The sequence below is a fragment of the Eptesicus fuscus genome, chromosome 9, assembly GCF_027574615.1.
Source record: "Eptesicus fuscus isolate TK198812 chromosome 9, DD_ASM_mEF_20220401, whole genome shotgun sequence".
Taxonomy (NCBI): domain Eukaryota; kingdom Metazoa; phylum Chordata; class Mammalia; order Chiroptera; family Vespertilionidae; genus Eptesicus; species Eptesicus fuscus.
In genome coordinates, this window is record NC_072481.1 from 28,812,502 (window position 1) to 28,830,963 (window position 18,462).

The 18,462-nt window shown below is 45.8% G+C and overlaps 2 protein-coding genes across 2 annotated transcripts; one reads left to right on the top strand and one right to left on the bottom strand.

The window, feature by feature from the left end:
• Positions 1-1,582: 1,582 nt before the first annotated feature.
• On the bottom strand, positions 1,583-2,527 carry LOC103294833 (olfactory receptor 2A12-like). Its single transcript, XM_008151271.2, has one exon. It carries the CDS (start codon positions 2,525-2,527, stop codon positions 1,583-1,585), a length of 945 nt encoding a protein of 314 aa, XP_008149493.2.
• A 10,453-nt stretch (positions 2,528-12,980) lies between these two features.
• Positions 12,981-17,982, top strand: LOC103294922 (olfactory receptor 2A12-like). The gene is made up of 3 exons (XM_008151340.3): positions 12,981-12,998; positions 13,957-13,969; positions 17,033-17,982. The coding sequence occupies exons 1-3, from the start codon at positions 12,981-12,983 to the stop codon at positions 17,980-17,982; spliced, it is 981 nt and encodes a 326-aa protein (XP_008149562.2).
• The last annotated feature ends 480 nt before the right edge of the window (positions 17,983-18,462 follow it).

An 18,462-nucleotide genomic window follows, 5' to 3' on the forward strand; every position in this document is an offset into this window, starting at 1 on the left:
TATTCAATGCATGTAATAGACAAATAATTAATATCCAAAATGTATATAACAAACTACAAGTCAAGAAAAGGCAAACAATATCTTATATTATTGAACACTTAACATTTGTTACTCACTGTGATAAGTGCTTTACATATATTATCATATTAATACTTCCAACAACTCTCTGAAGTGTATACTACCTGGTATTTTCTTTCCATACCAGAAGAGGAAACTGAAACTCGGAGAAATAAGGTAACTTTCCCATCATCACTGAGTTAGTAAAGGGTAGGTAGAGTTGGGATTAGAACACATAAGTCTGAGTTCAGAACCCACCCTACTCAGATGACAATACTAGAAGTTAGATTCACTAGCAACTAGAGAAATGACAAATAAAACAAAAAATAATGTTGCCACTTTCCATCTATGTGATAGACAAGAAAATTAGGATGTTTGAGATATATACACAATAGCAAGTATTGATGGGAATGAAAGGTGTAGATTGGGTGTAATTACTTGGAAGAATAATTTAGGAATATCTAGTAAATTTAAATTTTCTTTTATTCTACAATCTTCAAAGTCTAATATACATAAATCCTAGAAAAAAATATTTATATATGGAAAAATGTCCAAAGACATTAGTTGCAGAATTATTTAAACAGTGAAAAATTGGAAATAAAGAAGTGTTCAATAGTAGATAAATAAAGTGTGGTATATTCAAATGCTTGTCAAAGGGAATAAGCGAGGCCTATTATTATCAAATGAATGGATGCCAGAACCATGATGTTGAACTAAAATTTTGTCAGAGTGATACTGACCTCACGCTACCATTAAAAAAAATTAAACTTATACAAGAATAATCTATATATTGTTCATTGATATAATTGTATGTAGCAAAAACTTAAAAATACATTGAATAAACTTCAGTTTAATCACAGTGATTGATTCAGGGGAGTTGGTAATGTTCGAAGAACACTTCAATTTTCTCTGTAATTATTTCATCCTTTAAAAAAAGATTTAAAATGTAAATAGGTCAGATTCAGTTTCACCAGTTGAGTCCAGACCAGATCGATTATTTGCCATACAGTTACACAGCTAGGTCTAAAATAACTGTAGCTTAGACTTTATAACATCTAGTGCAAAGAGCAATGCTAAATATTATCTGTAAATGCATGGAAGACAGTAAGGCAAGACTGTCTTCCTGCATAATCTGTCTACTCTTTATGCCACTTTCATCCCCAAATCCTTTACACTGTGGAAAAACATGTACACATGTTAAACATTTGGCTGTGATCATATTGCACTGACATAAATTTTCAAAGGCAAGAAAAACAACCAGGAAAAGCAATAAAGCAATGGCCTTGAGCCATAAAGATATAGTCTTTGTAGAAGAAATCCTTTGTTTTCACTACTTAACTGAGTCACTGGGTGGTGGCAGCTGAAAGTTTTCCAACCAATGGGGAGATCTTCAGTTTAGGGATGGCCACACCCTCTCCCAGCTGCTTACAAACCCAGGAAGACTCAGGGTGATCAGAACGGATGTTATTTTTATGAAACCACATGAGCTCCGTCATGAGTCTGGACAACTCTGAAAGATCCTAGGTCACTGAGCCATCTGTCTTCCAAGTACTTTCAGAAGGGCCCCCTTTACATCCTTGTTCCGGAGGCTATAGATGATGGGGTTAAGGAAGGCAGAGACAACATTGTAGAACAGGGCTAGCTTCTTGTCTCGCTCTGGGTTATACCAGGAGCCAGGCCTCATGTACATGATCATGGCTGGCCCATAGAACATGGTGACTACAGTGACATGGGAAGCACATGTAGAGAAGGACTTGAACCTCCCCTGGGATGAACGGATTCTCAAGATGGAGATAAAGATGCGAACATAAGAGGCCAGGATGAGGGAGAGTGGGACCAAAAGCAGGATGAAACCCAAGATGAAATCCAACTGGTCATTGAGGGATGTGTCCGCACAGGCCAACTTCAGAACAGCAGGGACCTCACAGAAGAAGTGGTTAATCTTGTAGGGACCACAATAAGGCAGACGCATGGTGAAGACAGTGTAGATAAGGGCCCCAGCTATGCTAATGGACCAACAAACTGTGACCATCTTGATACAAATGGGACGGCTCATGCGTAGGGTGTAGTGAAGGGGGAAGCAAATGGCTATATACCTGTCATAGGCCATAATGGCATAGAGGACACACTCAGCAATGCCCAGGACCAAGAAGATGAACATCTGGGCTACACAAGCTCCCCAAGAGATAGTCATCCTTGGACACATCATATTAACCAACATCTGGGGCATGGTGGTGGTTACATAGCTCATGTCCACCAAGGAGAGGATACTGAGAAAGAAATACATGGGCGTGTGGAGGTGTGAATCCAGGTAGATCAGGGTGATGATGAGTCCATTGCCCAGAAGGGTGATGAGGTAGAGGAGGAGGAAGAAAGTGAACAGGGCCATTCTGACCTGTGACTCACTGGAGAAGCCAAGGAGAATGAACTCGGATACAGAGCTGTGGTTCTTTTTGCCAAGGCTCTGCATGGTGATCTACTTATAAAAGACAAACAGAACTTCCCTGTTCTGTCCTTGGCCTTGTGGGAGGGAGGACAGAGTTGATAGAAGTTGAATCATGCACAGAACATCTTGCACAGAAAGTTGCACACAAAAAAAGATTTGGTTAAACCTTTGTTGAGTTGGATGAAAAGGGAAAGGAAGCTAGGGCAGTCCTGACACTGGGAAATAAGTCAGAAACTCTGGATTCGGACCTTAATAGAATATAGGCTGTCTGACTGCCCATAGACCCTTCCCTGGAAACCACCCTCACCCACAGAAGGCATCAGGTGGCCATGTTAGTAGCAGGGGACCCAGCCAACCACCAGCCACTCCGAATTCTATTAAGGATGTACACTTGTCCCAAACTGGAAGACAATTCTCTGCTGAAAATTTAAAATGACACTGAAAGTCTGTCAGTGGGCTATAGGTGGCTGAGATACTGTCAATGCAAAGCTGGTGTGATGGTAACTCAAAATCACAGGGGAGCTGAAGCTACAGAGAAGAAAAAGGGAGGTCTTGCATTGATGATAAAATAGCAGGCATGCTGGTAAGCAGAGAAGAGAGACATCACAGCCCTGAGCAGCAGAGAGTGACTCTGCTTCCAGACGTGCTACCTCCAGCCCCTAAGCCATGTCTGAACTTTGTTTCTTATGCTTAGATATCTGTGGAATTCTCTTTTGAGTCCTTACAATTACCACCCAGGACCACATTTTAAATTCAGCTCTTCCTGAATGTCCCATGGTTATCACTTACCCAACTGTGTGACCTCAGGCAAGTCTCTTCACCTCCATTGGCCTGTCTCACCATCTGTTAGACAGAGGTAACACATCTATGGTACAGAGGAATGGCAAGGAGCATACAAAATACTGTAGGTCAAGAATTTTGCAATATATATAAACACTAGGCAAGTAAAAGGGGTTAGTGTAAGTGGAATGAGTCTAGAAATCAGAAGAGCGAGGGGCTGGTCTTACCTCTGCCCTGATTTTGCTGTGTGATCTTGGGTAACTCCATAGCTCTCTGTGAACTTCAAAGCCCCATGTTTAAGTGAAGTTGTTGGACTTGACCACTCCAAAGGACCCTTCTGGCTCTGCTATTCTTTGATAGCAGTAATGCCAGGCTGTAACCTACGACTGCATCAATGCCATGAACACCAAGGGGAGCTGAGCAGTCAGCTGAACAGGATTGTGTTGGCAGGAGATGCCTTCTGGGAGCTGGAGACATGCGACCAGAGCACAGGAGAGTGCATGGAACATAGATTCAGGGGTCAATGCACCTGAGTCTTGAAGCCTTTTTACCTACTCGTAAGTCACTTAGCCTCCCAGAGTCTCATGTTTGCCATCTATAATACCTCCTCCATAGTGGAGAGTACATGAAATATACCTTGTTTATTGAAAGTGCCCAGTGAATGGTAGCAATTTAGGTCATGAGAAGCTGAGTGGAAGGAAGCGTAGAGGGAGGGGAGAGGAGCTGTCATAGCATTTTCAAGCTTCTGAGGTTCCAGGAGACAGGGTTAAAAACATGATTGTGAGGACTGATTGCTGCAGGATGATGTGACAGTCTGAGGCTGTATGGGCAAAAGAAGATGGTCTGAGTTTTAGGGAACATCAATAATTGGATGGGGAAAAAAATGTCCCAGAGAAGCAATGTTTATCAAGGGAGGAGGAGAACTAGGGAAGCTCAGTCTTAGACATTGAGAAGAGAAACTTTAAAGAAATAAGGATTGGTCAGCAGTGCAAATGGCAAACCCTGAATCCAGGATGATAAGGCTGCTCTCACCCTCCTATCCGCCAGTTCACAATGCAGACCTGGACATTTTCTGTGGCCTCTTACTGGCCTCTCTTCCTGGTGCACCCATCAGCAGGTACTGTTTCATCTCTCATGCCCCTTCTCATGCCTCCTTAGGCTGGAATTTAAGGCCTTACCCATCTGGTTCTAACCAATTTTCAAGTCTGTGATGCACCAGAACCTCTGAAACTTCTGAGCCATGTTGTTAAGAGCAAAACCACCAAAAGGATCCCAGTCTGGGCAGCTGGGGCGGCCTCCTCTCTGAGCCAAAGACCTTCCAAGCCACCTTCCTCAGTTCTGGAATATATGCCAGGCAGATCTCCACCACCCTTTTCTAAAGTATTTATCTGCTTGAATGTTTCCATAATCCTTCCTTCTGCTTCACATCCCACCAACCTTCAAGGCTCAGCTCAGGGTTTCCTCCTCCTTACCCACCAGCCTGGTCTTGTAGATTTCATGTACTATTTTCTCAGCCAGGTTGTAGGCAGAGGCTGCCTCATTTAGATCTCTCCACAGATCTAATAGGGATCGGCAGACAGCTTTTGGAGTCCTGTTTCAGTGCTAATTTTCTCTGCTTCAACACCAAATTCTGCTCTGCCTTCTGCCAAGCTAGTGCACGGCAGGACCAGGCCTAAATCCTGGGTCTCTGGCTGTGGGCTCTTAACCACTGCACTCTGCCACTCTCTCAAAGGCACCCATGAAGAAACAATTACATCTAAACCTCACACCAGGAAAATGCCATATTCATATCCACGCTCCTTTCTCCATCAGCCATTGCGTCCCTGCTCCTTCCCTGGCTCTGCAATTCTGGTAGAGAAGAAGGGAGCAGACGCCTCATCAGGGTGCACCAGGGGTGAGGGTCCTCCTGAGAAGGATGTGTGCACATCTGGGGAAGTGTGCTGGAGATCCCACTCCTGCTCAGTGAGGGCAGGCGCACCCTTCTCTCCTCCCCCAGTGAGTGGGCAGAGACTAGGGTGGGATCTTTTGTCCATTCTTAAGGATGCCCAGGGAAGGAAACTCTCCCATCCCCTCCCTCAGTCTCACCTACAAATGACCAGCACCCTGTCCTTCTGCTTGAGTCGCCTCCTTCACTCCTGCGGCAACATCAGCCTGGTTTCTCTTGATCTGTGCTCTGTGGCAGAAAGCAGTTCACCCTGCTCCTTGGCACGGTGCCCTACATGGGAGATGTGCGCCTCTCCTAAGTGTGTTGGACGCAGCAGCCCTGGAGGGAGGGGCTCCCAGCGGGCAGACCCGGGGCCCTCTTTTATCAGAATGGGGCTGGAGAGTGGATTTCCAATCCTGAAAAGCCCTGAGGATTCCCTGTCCATGCTGTAAACGCAGCACAGAGCCTCTGGGAAGATGAAAAACACAGCCAGGAAGTTAATGTCCCCAAGGTATTTCAGGAGTGGCCCCGAGAGCAAATGAGCTGGACATCCTTGTGAAGTTTCCGTTTGGGGACTGAACTTTCTTCCCACTGAGACTTAGAGGAGGGAGGAGTCCCATGGCTGAGCTGCACATTTCTGTGTGACAAAGTGATAATACTAAGATGTGCTTTGTGTCCTCTCCAAGCACCTTTGTGTGTCTTTTATGTCCTCAAGCATTTTATTCAAGGCCACACACCTAGTAGAGGTACACCTACGGCTTGACTATAGATTATATAAATACTGCCAATAGCTATCAATATCCTCATAACTACCACTATTGAAACCTATTACCCAAGGCCACATACCTCATGGTGATATAAATGCTACCAAACCTATTACTGCAGCATAGCTACTTACTATTGAACATTTACTCTTAACAGAGGCTATGCCAGGCAATGAATCCTCACAACAAGGTCAGTAAGCCATTTGATAGATCAGGAGGCACAGAGAGTTTCAGAGAATTAAGTGGCTTGTTCATACCCCATAGCAGATACATTGTGTCGTCTGAACTTGAACCTAGATCAGTCAGATTCCAAATGGTTCTACTGCAGCATCTCCATGGCCAAGGTGCAGTACTGGTTTACAGGGAGTGTATAGTCAGGCTGGAGGGCATCTATAAGGCTGGTGTAGGAGCCAGGTGGTCAAAGGCCAGGACAGGTGCACAGTCTTCCTCAGACCCACTTGGAGGACACTGTCTCCAACTAAGTACTCTCTTGGCTCCTTCTGGAATCCCTGAGGCAGGAGACTGGCTCAACCTCATTAACTGCTGCTGGACAGAGCTCACTGGGTAGAGCCTGCCTCATGGGTGGAAGGCACTGACCAACAAGAGAGATGGTCCAGTCCAGCAAGGTAGAATTTAACTTCTGTAGGGTGTGGTGACGCAGGTCAAGCTCAAGGCAAGGTGAAGTTCAGTTTGGGAACTGGGGGACTTCAGGCCAATGGGGAATACTTTTACGTTGGTAGAGGCCAGTGATGAGGAATCCTGATCAAGTGATAATCAAGAGCCAAAGAGTGTCTGTGTGCAGGATTAGGGCCTTGGTCACGAGATGGGACCTGAGGTGAAGAACTGATGAGTCCTGGGAAGTGGAGGGGTCCTGGACACAGTAAGTCACCTTAAAGGTTCTGACGGTAAAGTCCAAAGAAGTCCTATTAGTATAGCTGGAGCAAAAAGATGAGCAAGTCCACAGCTGAGCAGGACTGGATGCTTCCCCAGAGTGTGGGACTGTGCCTGCTTAGGTCCCCAGAAACATAGCACATTCACTCAGGCAGCTCGGATTTTTAGGTCTAACAAGTATCAGCCGCAGTGGTCAGCCCCAACTGTGGGGAGACAGCAGGGCAGCCAAGGATGGGATTGGGTAGGATGATCTTGTATCTTAATTTTCATGAAACAGCTCTGGTTTATTCCTGTTGTAGATCAATTAGCTCCTGTAATTATTTTAAATACTCCCCTTCACGCTCAAAATGTGTCAGAGTTTTGACATTCTATGGTCTCTAGATATGGGGGCTGTGGGCCAGGTAGCTATCTGATCTGGGGTAGCCCTAGCCAGGGGCACAGGCAGTAGGTATTTCACAGGATGGTCATAGATCTTGCTGTATTTCCTCTCTTGACTATTTGTCTATTCTCTATATCACCCCCTTACCCAGACTTAGGTTCTGAAACCCCCAAGACACAGAGCCAGGGATTGTTGTGAAAGAAAGAAAGAAAGAAAGAAAGAAAGAAAGAAAGAAAGAAAGAAAGAAAGCAAGCAAGCCAGGTTGGTGGTTGAATGCTGACTCTACCACGTTCTCACCATATGACCTTGGGCAAGTCACTTTCCCTCTCTGAGTCTAACTTTCATCATATCAGAACAGAGAACAATGCTGCGAGGGTTAAGAAGGTGCATGTAAGGTGCTTAGCACACGTCCTGGTATCCAGAAGGGGCTCAGTCAATGGCAGGTCCTATACTGACAGCAATAATTGAGCAGTCCTAAGGGTCAGCCTAGTTCTTCTCTGGGTAGAGGAGGGGGAGAAAACACTCAGCAGCAGGGGCAGGAACCCAGATGCCTGGATTGCAGTGGAGGGCTCCTGCCCAGGCCACACATGCCTCAAGCAAGTGAGAGGGAACAGTGGTAGTAATTTTCTTCCTCCCCACAAAAAGGAGGAACCTCTTGAACATGAAGCAGAGATTTCATGTTAAAGAGGGGATTACACATTTATAATAATAAAAGTATAATATGCTAATTAGACCAGACGGCTGAACAGCGGAATACCCATCCGGATGACCTTCCGAAGAAAGCCGGGGCTGCGAGGGCCGAGCCCCTTGCATGAATTTCGTGCATCAGGCCTCTAGTCTATAGATAAATAAGCAGGTAAGGGAGTTTGTCTAAGAGTGCTGTGCCAACCATTTAGCAGTTGTCTCATTCAATCCCAATCTGAGTTCAAATCCCAGTCTGGTCTCTATTAGAAAATCAAGCAAATTACTTGACCTTCCTAAGCTTCAGTTTCTTAAACTGTAAAATTTGGATAATAATATGAACTTCACATTGTTCTGAGGATTAAGTGAGGTGAAGTGTTTAAGCACATGACACTGAACATAGCATGTGCTCAAGAAATGGGAGAAATCATCGCCTTGGTCATCATCACCACCATCCTCTGAAGTCACACAGCTGGGAAGTGGTCCAGATGGGGCTGGAACCCATACCTGTGCCCTTTGAAGCTGTTTTCATTCCAGCAAGCTTTTCTGCCTCTCAACCTCATTCCTCTTGGCCATGGTGTATTAAATATATATATCCAAATTGTGGTTGGATTCAATTAGTTAAAATTTTGTTGAGAATTTTTGTATTTGTGTTCATGAGGGATATGGGTCTGCAATTTCCTTTTCTTGTGCCTTTGGTTTTCACATCAGAGTGGTGCTGGCCTCCCAGAAAGAGTTGGGAACTATTCCCTCCTGCTAAATTTTCTAGGAGAGTTAGTGCAGACTTGGAAGCTTTTCCTCCTCAGGATTGCTACAATTCATGACTAAATCCACCTAGGTGTGGACTTTTCTTTGTGAAAAGGTCTCAACTCCAGATTCAGTTTGAAAAATAACTATGACTAGTCAGGTTATCTATTTCTTTTCAAATGAGCTTTGGTACTTAATGTCTTTTAATGAATTTGAATATTTTACCTAAGTTATCTAATTTATTGAAATAAAGTTATTTATAATATTCCCTTATTATCCTTCTAATCACACCTCCCCTTCTCCCCAATCCTCTAGTGGTTTCCTCACACAGATGCACCGATTGATCAGTACTCACCTGCAGACCTCCAGGGCGCTCTCATGTGCTCTCTGTCTCTCTGCAGTGCTTTTTTCTAGGGCTTTGCTCTGTGCACTCTTACCATCTTGGCCTCTGTAAGCACGAGCAACTATACAGAATACCACAGACTGGATGGTTTAAACAACAAACATTTATTTCTCACAGTTCTAAAGACTGAAACCTGAGATCAGGGTGAAATGCTCATCATATAATATTGTTGTTGTTGTTGTTGTTTAAGGCAGAATGCTTAATTCATTAAGATTTTCCTGCTGAAAACAGAAAATCCAACTAACAGTGGTTAAATATGCAGAAATTCATTTTCTCCACATCACAGGCAGTTGAGGTGAGCAACTACTTGTGCTAGTTCACAGCTGGATAACATTAGTGAGGAGCACCCCATGATTCTCTGAGCCTGTTTCCTCATGGTCTACTCGAGATGGCTTGTCTGATTCCAGACACAACGTCTGTATTCCTGGTTAGAGAAGGAGGACTTAGGGGAAGAAGTTGTATCACAGTCACTCTATCCCTTTTGTTAGGAAAATCAGTATTTTCACAAAAGCTCTTCAGCTGAGTTCCTATTTTGTCTCCCAGAACAGGACCAGGTTCCACGACTGCCCCAGCTGAAAGGGATTCTGAGTAAGGGAGAAATGGAAGTGCCATTTGGGCTTGAACCATTCATGACTTCTTGACTACCCCAAACAAGTGTTGTCAGGAAGAACATGGTTTTATCAGCAAGGAAGGGGAAAATGAATAGTCAACCAACTAGTATCTGTCACACTAAAATTCTATGTGAAGTATAACATCAGTGGGGTGAGGAAAGCAGCCACTTTCATTTAGGTATAGAAAAGAATAAGAGAGAAATATAACAGAAATGTTCTTTGTTGTATGTGAGAAACTACAGGGTAATTAAATTCTCCTCTCTTTGTGTGTGTTAATCCTCACCCGAGGATATTTTTTCCATTGATTTTCAGAGAGAGTGGAAGGGAGGGAGTAGGGAGAGTGAAAAACATCAATGTGCTTCCCATTGATTGGTTGTCTCCTGCATGCACCCGACCTGGGCCAGTGTTGGAGACCGGGTGTAAGCTGACAGAGTCCTTGTACCTGAAGGGACTGATAAGGTTCAGTACCTTATCCACACAGTGTTCCCTGACTTGTTTTGATGGCACTTTCCTATTGTCAGCAGAATGAGCAGAATGAGAGCGACCTTTCATAGCTTATCAGAAGTCTGTAAATATTTACCGAGAATTTGGCTTCCTGCTTTATCTTAGAGATTAAGAGGAACAGAGAGTACATTCCTCTTAACTGACCCCCATTCAGTATTTGTGTATAAAAGGCATTACACAGTTAATAAAGTTGCTGCAGTCGTTCAATGGCTTGCAGACCTCCTGATCCCGCTTTCCTGTCTTTCTTTCTTTTCTCAATTCCCACGTCCCTACCTCAGCCCGGTTCAACCATCAGGCTGGCCCTGGCAGGCCAGTGATCAAACCTGCAACCCAGGTACATGCCTTTGACCAGGAATCAAACCCGAGACCCTTTGGTGAGTGGGCCAACCCTCTCACTGAGCCACCCTGGCCAGAGAGGTTAATTATGTTCTTCTTTCTACCTTTCTGTCATTATGAATTTTATCTGATGAACATGGATTACTTTGCTCAGAAAACAGGGAAGACTTCAGCAGGAATTATCCTGGGTTTCAAAAAATCCACAGGGGAATGGGCTCCAGACTGGGAAGCAGGATTCTCTATTTCTCTCTCAGATTCTGCAACCTTAAAGCTCAGGGAGAGGCCTCGTGAACAACTCAGAACTCCCAGAAAGACTGGAGTCCAACCTGAGGGGCTCAGAAAAGCTGAAGGAGGAGCCCCATCCCCAGGCTAGGGACTTGAGTGGTCTTGGCTGTCACCCGCCCACCTGTCCATTCCCCCCCTCACCCTTCTCATCCCCCTCACCCCCCACAAAGCAAAGTGTGTGGGAGGCACTTTACAACCAGGCAGACCTAGATCCAGGTCTCAGCTGCCTCGAACAGCTGTTTGACCTTGGACAAGTCTTTTCACCTCTGAACTTCAGTGTCCTCATTCACACAGTGGAAATAACATGCTTCTTTCACAGAGCAGTTGGGGAGTTAAGTGAAATGATGCCTGAGTCGGGCACATGAAGGTGTATAATAAATGCTGGTCCCTTTCCCCTTTTCCTTCCCTAACCCCAGAAGAATGTGTATCTAGCAGAAGCCCCCAAAGAGTCTGCTGCCCTCAAAAGTTGCTGCTCTTGCCTGGCTGGTGTAGCTCAGTGGTTCAGCATCTACCTATGAACCAGGACATCACAGTTCAATTCCTGGTCAGAGCACATGACCCAGTTGCAGGCTCAATCCCAGTGTGGGACGTGTAGGAAGCAGCCAATCAATGATCTCTCTCATCATTGATGTTTCTCTCTCTCTCTCCCTATCCCTTCCTCTCTGAAATCAATAAAAAATATATATATTTCTTAAAAAGTTGCTGCTCTTGTGTCTGGACCTCCCCCTCCATATGTATCTTCCCACCCGAGCAGCCTCCCTGCCTGTGGTCTGGCTTGTGCCAGATCATGACACCGGGTTCAGCACTGGGTAGAAGCACAGCCTGTGTGGCCAGACAAAACCGCGTTCAGGATCCCAGCTCTGCACGCCTCCTTAAAGCTCCAAGCTTCCATTTCTGTTTCTGTAAAAATAGGGATAGTACTGCTATGAGGATTTAGTGTATATCAAATATCTGGCCCATAATAACGACTCAAAAAAAAAACAAACCCAATGGCCGGCATTAATATGCTACAGGGGGCACAGCTCCATTTTACAGTGAGGACGCTGAGGCTCTGGGGACCTAACTGACTTGACCAGGTCGCAGTGACCAAGTCTGCCTGCTGACAATCGCTGGGTCTCTTGTGCACAGTTGCTTCCCCAGAGGTTGCTCTGGCTGAGCGGAAGGGCGGGGCCATCCCTGTGCTGTCAGTGGGAAGTGTCTGCTGGGGCTGCAGCCTGGAATTAAAGACACTGGATGAGGGTGAGGATCCAGCTTGGGGAAGATGGGCAGGATCAGGGCAGAAGGGCTTATCAAGAGGAGAGAAGGCGGCTCAGACAGCCCCACACACCCTCACCAGGAAAAGCAGCGCAGGTAAGGGCTGCTGCATTGTAATGCAGATGGGATTCTGGAGAAGAGAGAAATGAGAGGGTGGAGGGGCAGATATGGGGCAGAGGGGAGCTTCAGAGAGCCTATCATTGATGTCAGCAGAGACCAGTACTTGCTTTTAGCTCAGTACAAGACAGGCTGGGAGGTGATGACCAGGATTGGGGGTGCCATGGACTGGGGCAGGGTCTTACTCTGAAGGCAGCGTCTGCATGGGGTGCTTAGGGAGGTTGCACATTTCAGAAATCCATGTAAAGTGTGCTCTGGCAGGAGTGGGTGAGTGAAGGCGGCAGCTGCCCCAGAGGTGCACCTGCTCCCTGGACCCAGCTCCAGGCCCCTCTCTGACCCTCGGATTCTATCTTCAGTTTCCATCTCTTTCCAGTCCGGTGCTACTCTGTCCTGCCTCTCTGGTCCTCTCTGTCCATCTGTGTACGTTGATCCTTCCTGATGTTCCTCTGTGTCTCTATTCTGCCCAGTCTGGGTCTCTGCTCTATGCTCTAGTCCATTTTTGCTGCCTGTAGATGGGGATCTGCCACCTCAGGCCCCCCTATACACCTGCTCTGTCTTCAGTCTCCCAGGATCTCTGGATCCTGCCAGGCTTTCATGGCTCACCCCATCTGTCCCCTGGCCCAGCAGACAGACCCCTGGCCCTCAGAGGAGGATACACCTGGTTACCCCAGAACCAATGCTCTCTCCTCTTCCCAGGCAGCACTGAGAATTCGAGGGGCTGCTGGACATGGCAGGCCACGGGGAAGAGCCAGCTCTGGCATCACCTGCCTGACCTCTGACCTTCCCCTCTTGCAGCTCGCCATGAAGAAGGAGACCATGGTATGGAGGGCAGCGGGCGGCAAGCAGCCTCAGGGAGGGTCAGCATATGGCTGTGTCGCTGTGCACGGAGTGGGCACCAGCAGCCTGGTGTCATTGTCTCCTTGCACCTGCTTGGCCTGGTCAGCTGTCACTTCACTTTTTGGTCACAATTTCCGGTCCTCTTGCCCCCTTTTTATTTCAGCTTCTATCCTGGAGGAGGCAGGAAATGAGAAAGCACGTGAGCAAGTAAGTGGCAGAGGAAGAGGGAGGGCCTGGGTTCAGGCGGTCCGTCCAACCACATTCTCACAGAGGCTCAGAGACAGTGTCAGCTGGTGGTTATGAGCACAGACACCGTAGTTGGCTGCCACTGTGTCCCCGGGCAAGTTGTGTCCCCGCTTTCCTGATGTGTAAAATGGGGAGAGCAATAGTGCCTGCGTCACAGGGTAGCTCTGTGCAGGCTCATAGCCAGCTTGTAGGCATTCTGGTACAACTTCTGTTTCCTGTGACAGGTGTTTTGTTCTGATTGGAGGGTGCCCACAATTATTGTTAAATATTTCAACCAGCATCCCAGTTATGGGGATAAAATAAAGTAAAGCAGATCATAGTGCTTGGCACATAGTAAGCTGTTACAGCAACAATAATACTGTAATGTATTGAATTATTAAAGTAACTTACATTATTATATATAATTGCACATTATTGTTATTAAAGTGTTGAATTGATTATTTAAAATAATATTTTATATTATTATTTATTGGCTTGGATGGAAGTTGAGAGAAATGCTAGAGAGATTCATGACAATTGGTGCCAACTCTCTCAACCTTCCTCCCTCAGCCAACCTGTGCCCTGATTTCTCCTGGGACTTGTGACCTCCAGACACATCATTTTCTCCAGATCTCTGAGGAACAGGAAGGAAAAGCATAGGAAGAGAGAATGTCTATACCCTTTTCTTTTCTCTCTCTCTTTTTTTTCCCCACAGGGTCTCCTGGTCAGTAAGTATTTATTGGGTCTTAATATGTGCCAGGCTCTGTGTTAAGTAATGAGGTTACAGTGGGAAACAATAAAATCATGCACGTTCAAGCTGAGCTGCTCAGTGGGGATTTGCTCGACTTGTGGAATTTCCAAGTTAATGTGGACTTGCTGCCTGGAGCTCAGACAGAGTCCAAGGAGCTGACCTGGGATCCATCTTCTTCCTAGGTCTCCTCTCTGCATGTGGCATCTTGGGCCACTGTGATGCTTTCTGCTTCAGCTCCTGCAGTAGCTGGAGATTTTTCTAAGTGCCTGGCCTGCCTTGCAGTCTGGTGACCAAAACTGGGTCTGGTTTTAAGGAGCGAAGCCAGGATATTGGTCTAACTTTCTCAGACTTTGCCCTGTAGACAAGGGAGCCATTGAAAGATTGAAGTAGTGGTTCCATCAAATTTTTGTTTTAGAAAAAGTGCTCTGCAAACCAGTGCACAGAATGAGCTGGACAAAGGCCCAGCTGGAGGGCTGAGGTGAAATCCGAGTGAGAGAGAGAGATGCCAGTGTCTGAACCAGATAGTAGGGGGATGGATGGGTATGAGAGGCACTTTGGAGGTGGTGGCAATGGAACCTAGGGACAGATAGGATGTAGGGGGATGAGAAAGAAGATGAGGAGATTTCCCCAGGTTTCTGGCTGGTATGACTGCGTTGATCTTAGAGATGCCATCAATTACTTCCAACCAAAAATTCTTTGCCCTTATGACTTCCTTTTCCCTTTTGAGAATCAAAGCCAGAAAACATTCAGTACATTGAGGACTCAGAGGAGTTGAGCTCTGGTTTGGTTAGCTATGGTTTTGCTGCTCATGAGAAACCCTACTGCAGCTGAAGAAAGAGCGAGATTCAGTTTCTCCCACATGTTCCCTCTCTGAGTCTCCTTTCTCCATTTGTGAGATGAAGATAAAGATCCCTGCCCTATACTTCTGACAGAGTCATCATGAGGCTCTCTCATGAGGCTCAAAGAGAGAATGAGTGCCAAGATATATTGTAAAGTACAGGCCAAAAGCTGAATTCTATATTTTTAGCCCAAATGGAAGTACAGAAGCCAGGCTCATCATGGTGGATAAATGATGTCACCCTTTGATTTCCCTCACATGGGGTTTCTGGTCCCTAGATCTGAGAGTCAGGCAATTTCTTCCCAGTGAAGAGTGTTTTACTCTCAGGAGAGTTGGGGGAAGGATGATGGGAACCCAGGGCTTCAGGGAGCCCGTTTCTCACCAGGGGTCCTGGTTGCAGAGCAGCACCCTTGGACACATGCCACTGGTTTAGAGACAGTGTGTTCCACTTGCCCTCAGCCTTCGTGTGTGGTTCAACCAGGTCAAACACCCTTTATCATCAGACTCTTAAAGAGCAAGCCATTCATTGGCTGTGTGTAAAAAAGAAAAAGAAAAAAAAGGAAAAGGAAAAGGAAAAGGAAAAGGAAAAGAAAAGTTAGAAATGGCAGCACATTTTTTGATTCTTGGCCCTCAGATAGAAGATTCTCATATCGTTGGGATTCTTCTTCCCAGGAAGAATGTGGCTTTCAAAGTAGGTATTTTTATTTCTGTTTCACAGGTAAGGAAACTGAGGCCTACAAAGTGAGCTAACAGCCCAAAGTCACATAGCAGATAAAGCCAGAGCTGGGATTCCAGCAGAACCTGCTGTCTCTAACCCAAGCCCTTTCCATGCTGCTGTGTGGTTTCTCTCCCTTCGAGACTATCAGGCCCAACCCATTGTACTTTTCACAGAAACTAAGGCCAACCTGGGGAGACAATGCAACCTTCGATGAAAGGTAGGAATTTAATAAAAATAGTTTCTGCCAGCTAACTGAAAGCTATTGAGTAATCTCTGAGAAGGTCCTAGGAAAATACCTAGCATATATAGGAAGTTCAAAGTGTATTCAGTCTTTTGGCCAAAGTCAAGAAACCATCTGATGCATTAAATGTAGACACAGTTTCTTCTGAAGACTCGTTCATGATGTTCCAAAGGAGAACAAGCAGACTGCAGAACAAGTAGGCTGAGTCAGATAAATTGGAAAAGGAATAATACCGAGAGCATTGAGATTGCTCCCATTCCCTAAGTACCGATGATGTACATGACATCTCTTCAGTAAGGCTGTCCTCCCCCTATTCCTCAGGAAGAAAAAAGGCTCGGGCACTTAAGTTGAGAAAGACCTAAGAGTCAGTAAGAGGCTAAAAAAAGGTGAATGAAATGCTTGGAGAAGCAACAGAACGTGGGCACCTGGGAGAATGAAAACTGTGGTCATCGTATATGATGGAGTATCTCTGGATGTTTCCTTGCATAATTTGGACCTGAATCTCATTCCTGTGTGTGGAGAACCATCCAGAAATGCAGCTAACATTTATTATGCATCGACCACATGTTAGGCCTTCTGTGTGATGCTTTTCATGCCAAAATATCACCCAATCCTTGCAGCAAACTTGTAACAAAGCAACCATTATTCTCATTTTGTACTTGAGGAAGTAGTCTCAAATGGATAGAATGCTGGGTAAAGGGCTTGCTCAAGGTCATTTATTCAGTAAATTATAGAGCGAAGGATATAGAACTCAGCATTCCTTCTAACACACCATGGCCTGTGATGGGTAAAATTTGAGTGGAAAAATAAACTGATGTCTTCAACAGGACCAAGTAGGTTCTCTCACTAAAATTTGCCAAATTTCAGAGTACGTACACTAATATTTATTTCTGAACACCTGGTTGCCTAACTAAGGAGAAGAGGATACTAAGGGGAAGTAGAGATCAGCTAGTCCAATGCCTTCATTTCACAGCTGAGGAAACTGAGGCTTAGATGGGTAATTGCTGGTGCGTCAGAGGCAGAGTCTAAACCAGATGTGAAAGCCCTTTTCTCTTCATAAATTTCCTGGGAGTGGTGGCAGTAGACAAGAGCGGGTGAAATAGGCTGTCATGCTGAGGGGGATCATGGTGTTTCATCATAACCGGACACTGACCACTTACCCTGACCCCATCAGTAGCCCTCACCCTGGTGCATAGTTTAGCTAAACCTCTGTCTGAATTGGTGCCTTTTTTTTTCCCTTTAGAAGTGGAACACAATGCAAAATCTAACCAGTCCTATGTGACTGAATTTATCCTTCTGGGCTTCTCCTTCAGTCCCAGGCTCATGCCTCTGCTCTTCTCAGCCTTCCTGATGACCTACCTGTTGATTATTCTGGGCAACAGCTTAATCACCATCCTCATCTGCCTGGACTCGCACCTCCACACACCCATGTACTTCTTTATTGGCGTCCTTTCTATGTTGGATCTTAGCTACACCACTACAACTGTGCCCCAGATGTTGGCACATATGGCCAGCCAGAAGAAGACCATCTCTTTTGCCAGCTGTGTATCCCAAATGTACATTTTCTTGGTGCTAGGCATCACCGAGTCCTGGCTTTTTGCCATCATGTCTATAGACAGGTATGTGGCCATCTGCCACCCACTCAGGTACAAAGTCATCATGAGCCCATGGCTGTGTGGGGTAATGGTCATTTTCTGTGGACTCTGGGGTGTCATCTCTGCTCTTGTCTACACTGTGTTTGCCATGCGTCTGCCTTACTGTGGCCCCAACAAGATCAACCATTTCTTCTGTGAAGTCCCAGCCGTCTTAAAGCTGGCTTGTGCAGACACCTCAGTCAATGATCGGATAGACTTCATTCTCGGCTTTAGTGTCATCCTGGTTCCACTTTCCCTTATCCTTGTCATTTACATCAATATCTTCATTGCCATCTCGAGGATCCGTTCAGGCCAAGGGCGGCTGAAGGCCTTCTCCACTTGTGCCTCCCACATCACTGTGGTCACCATGTTCTGTGTGCCGGCCATGGTCATGTACATGAAGCCTGGCTCTGAGGCCTCCCCAGAAGAGGACAAAAAGTTGGCCCTGTTCTACAATGTCATCTCTGCTTTCTTCAACCCCATCATCTACAGCCTCCGAAACAAGGACGTGAAGAGGGCTTTCCTCAAGGTGACAGGCTGGGGCAGGGACCCAGAATGAGGCCCTGGGAGGATAGCTTGGAGACAGATAAACAAGGCTCATGATGCACAGCCAATGTTCAAACACTCATTCACTTGACTCAGTAGCACCAGTACACACTCCCTTCAGCCTCGATCTCAACTCTATACTGGTCCTTGGGGGACAGCCCATGATTTAGCTGATAGATGGACACCATGAAATGTCTTCCAGGTGCATCAGTCTTTCAGTTCTCTTTTGTTCTAGAGTCTTAGTAGTTAATAAAAAAAAATGGGTATCTAGATATTAAAATCTTTTATTGAGACAAAGGGAATGGGTTTGGGGGTATGGCCTGTGTCTGAATCTTGAGAAAGGCTCATTACCTTCTGGAAACTGCACACATAGTACTAGGTTAGGTGGAGAGAAGGGCAAGGGCACTGACATCAGAGGATTCCTGGCCCAGTGAGGAGAGCAAGGAAATGTCACTGCAGTGGCTTTGTGTGCTTCTTCAGATATGCATATGGA

Bases quoted from the DNA above. Each gene is read 5' to 3' on its own strand.
- LOC103294833 (XM_008151271.2), bottom strand. From the start codon at position 2,527: ATGCAGAGCCTTGGCAAAAAGAACCACAGCTCTGTATCCGAGTTCATT.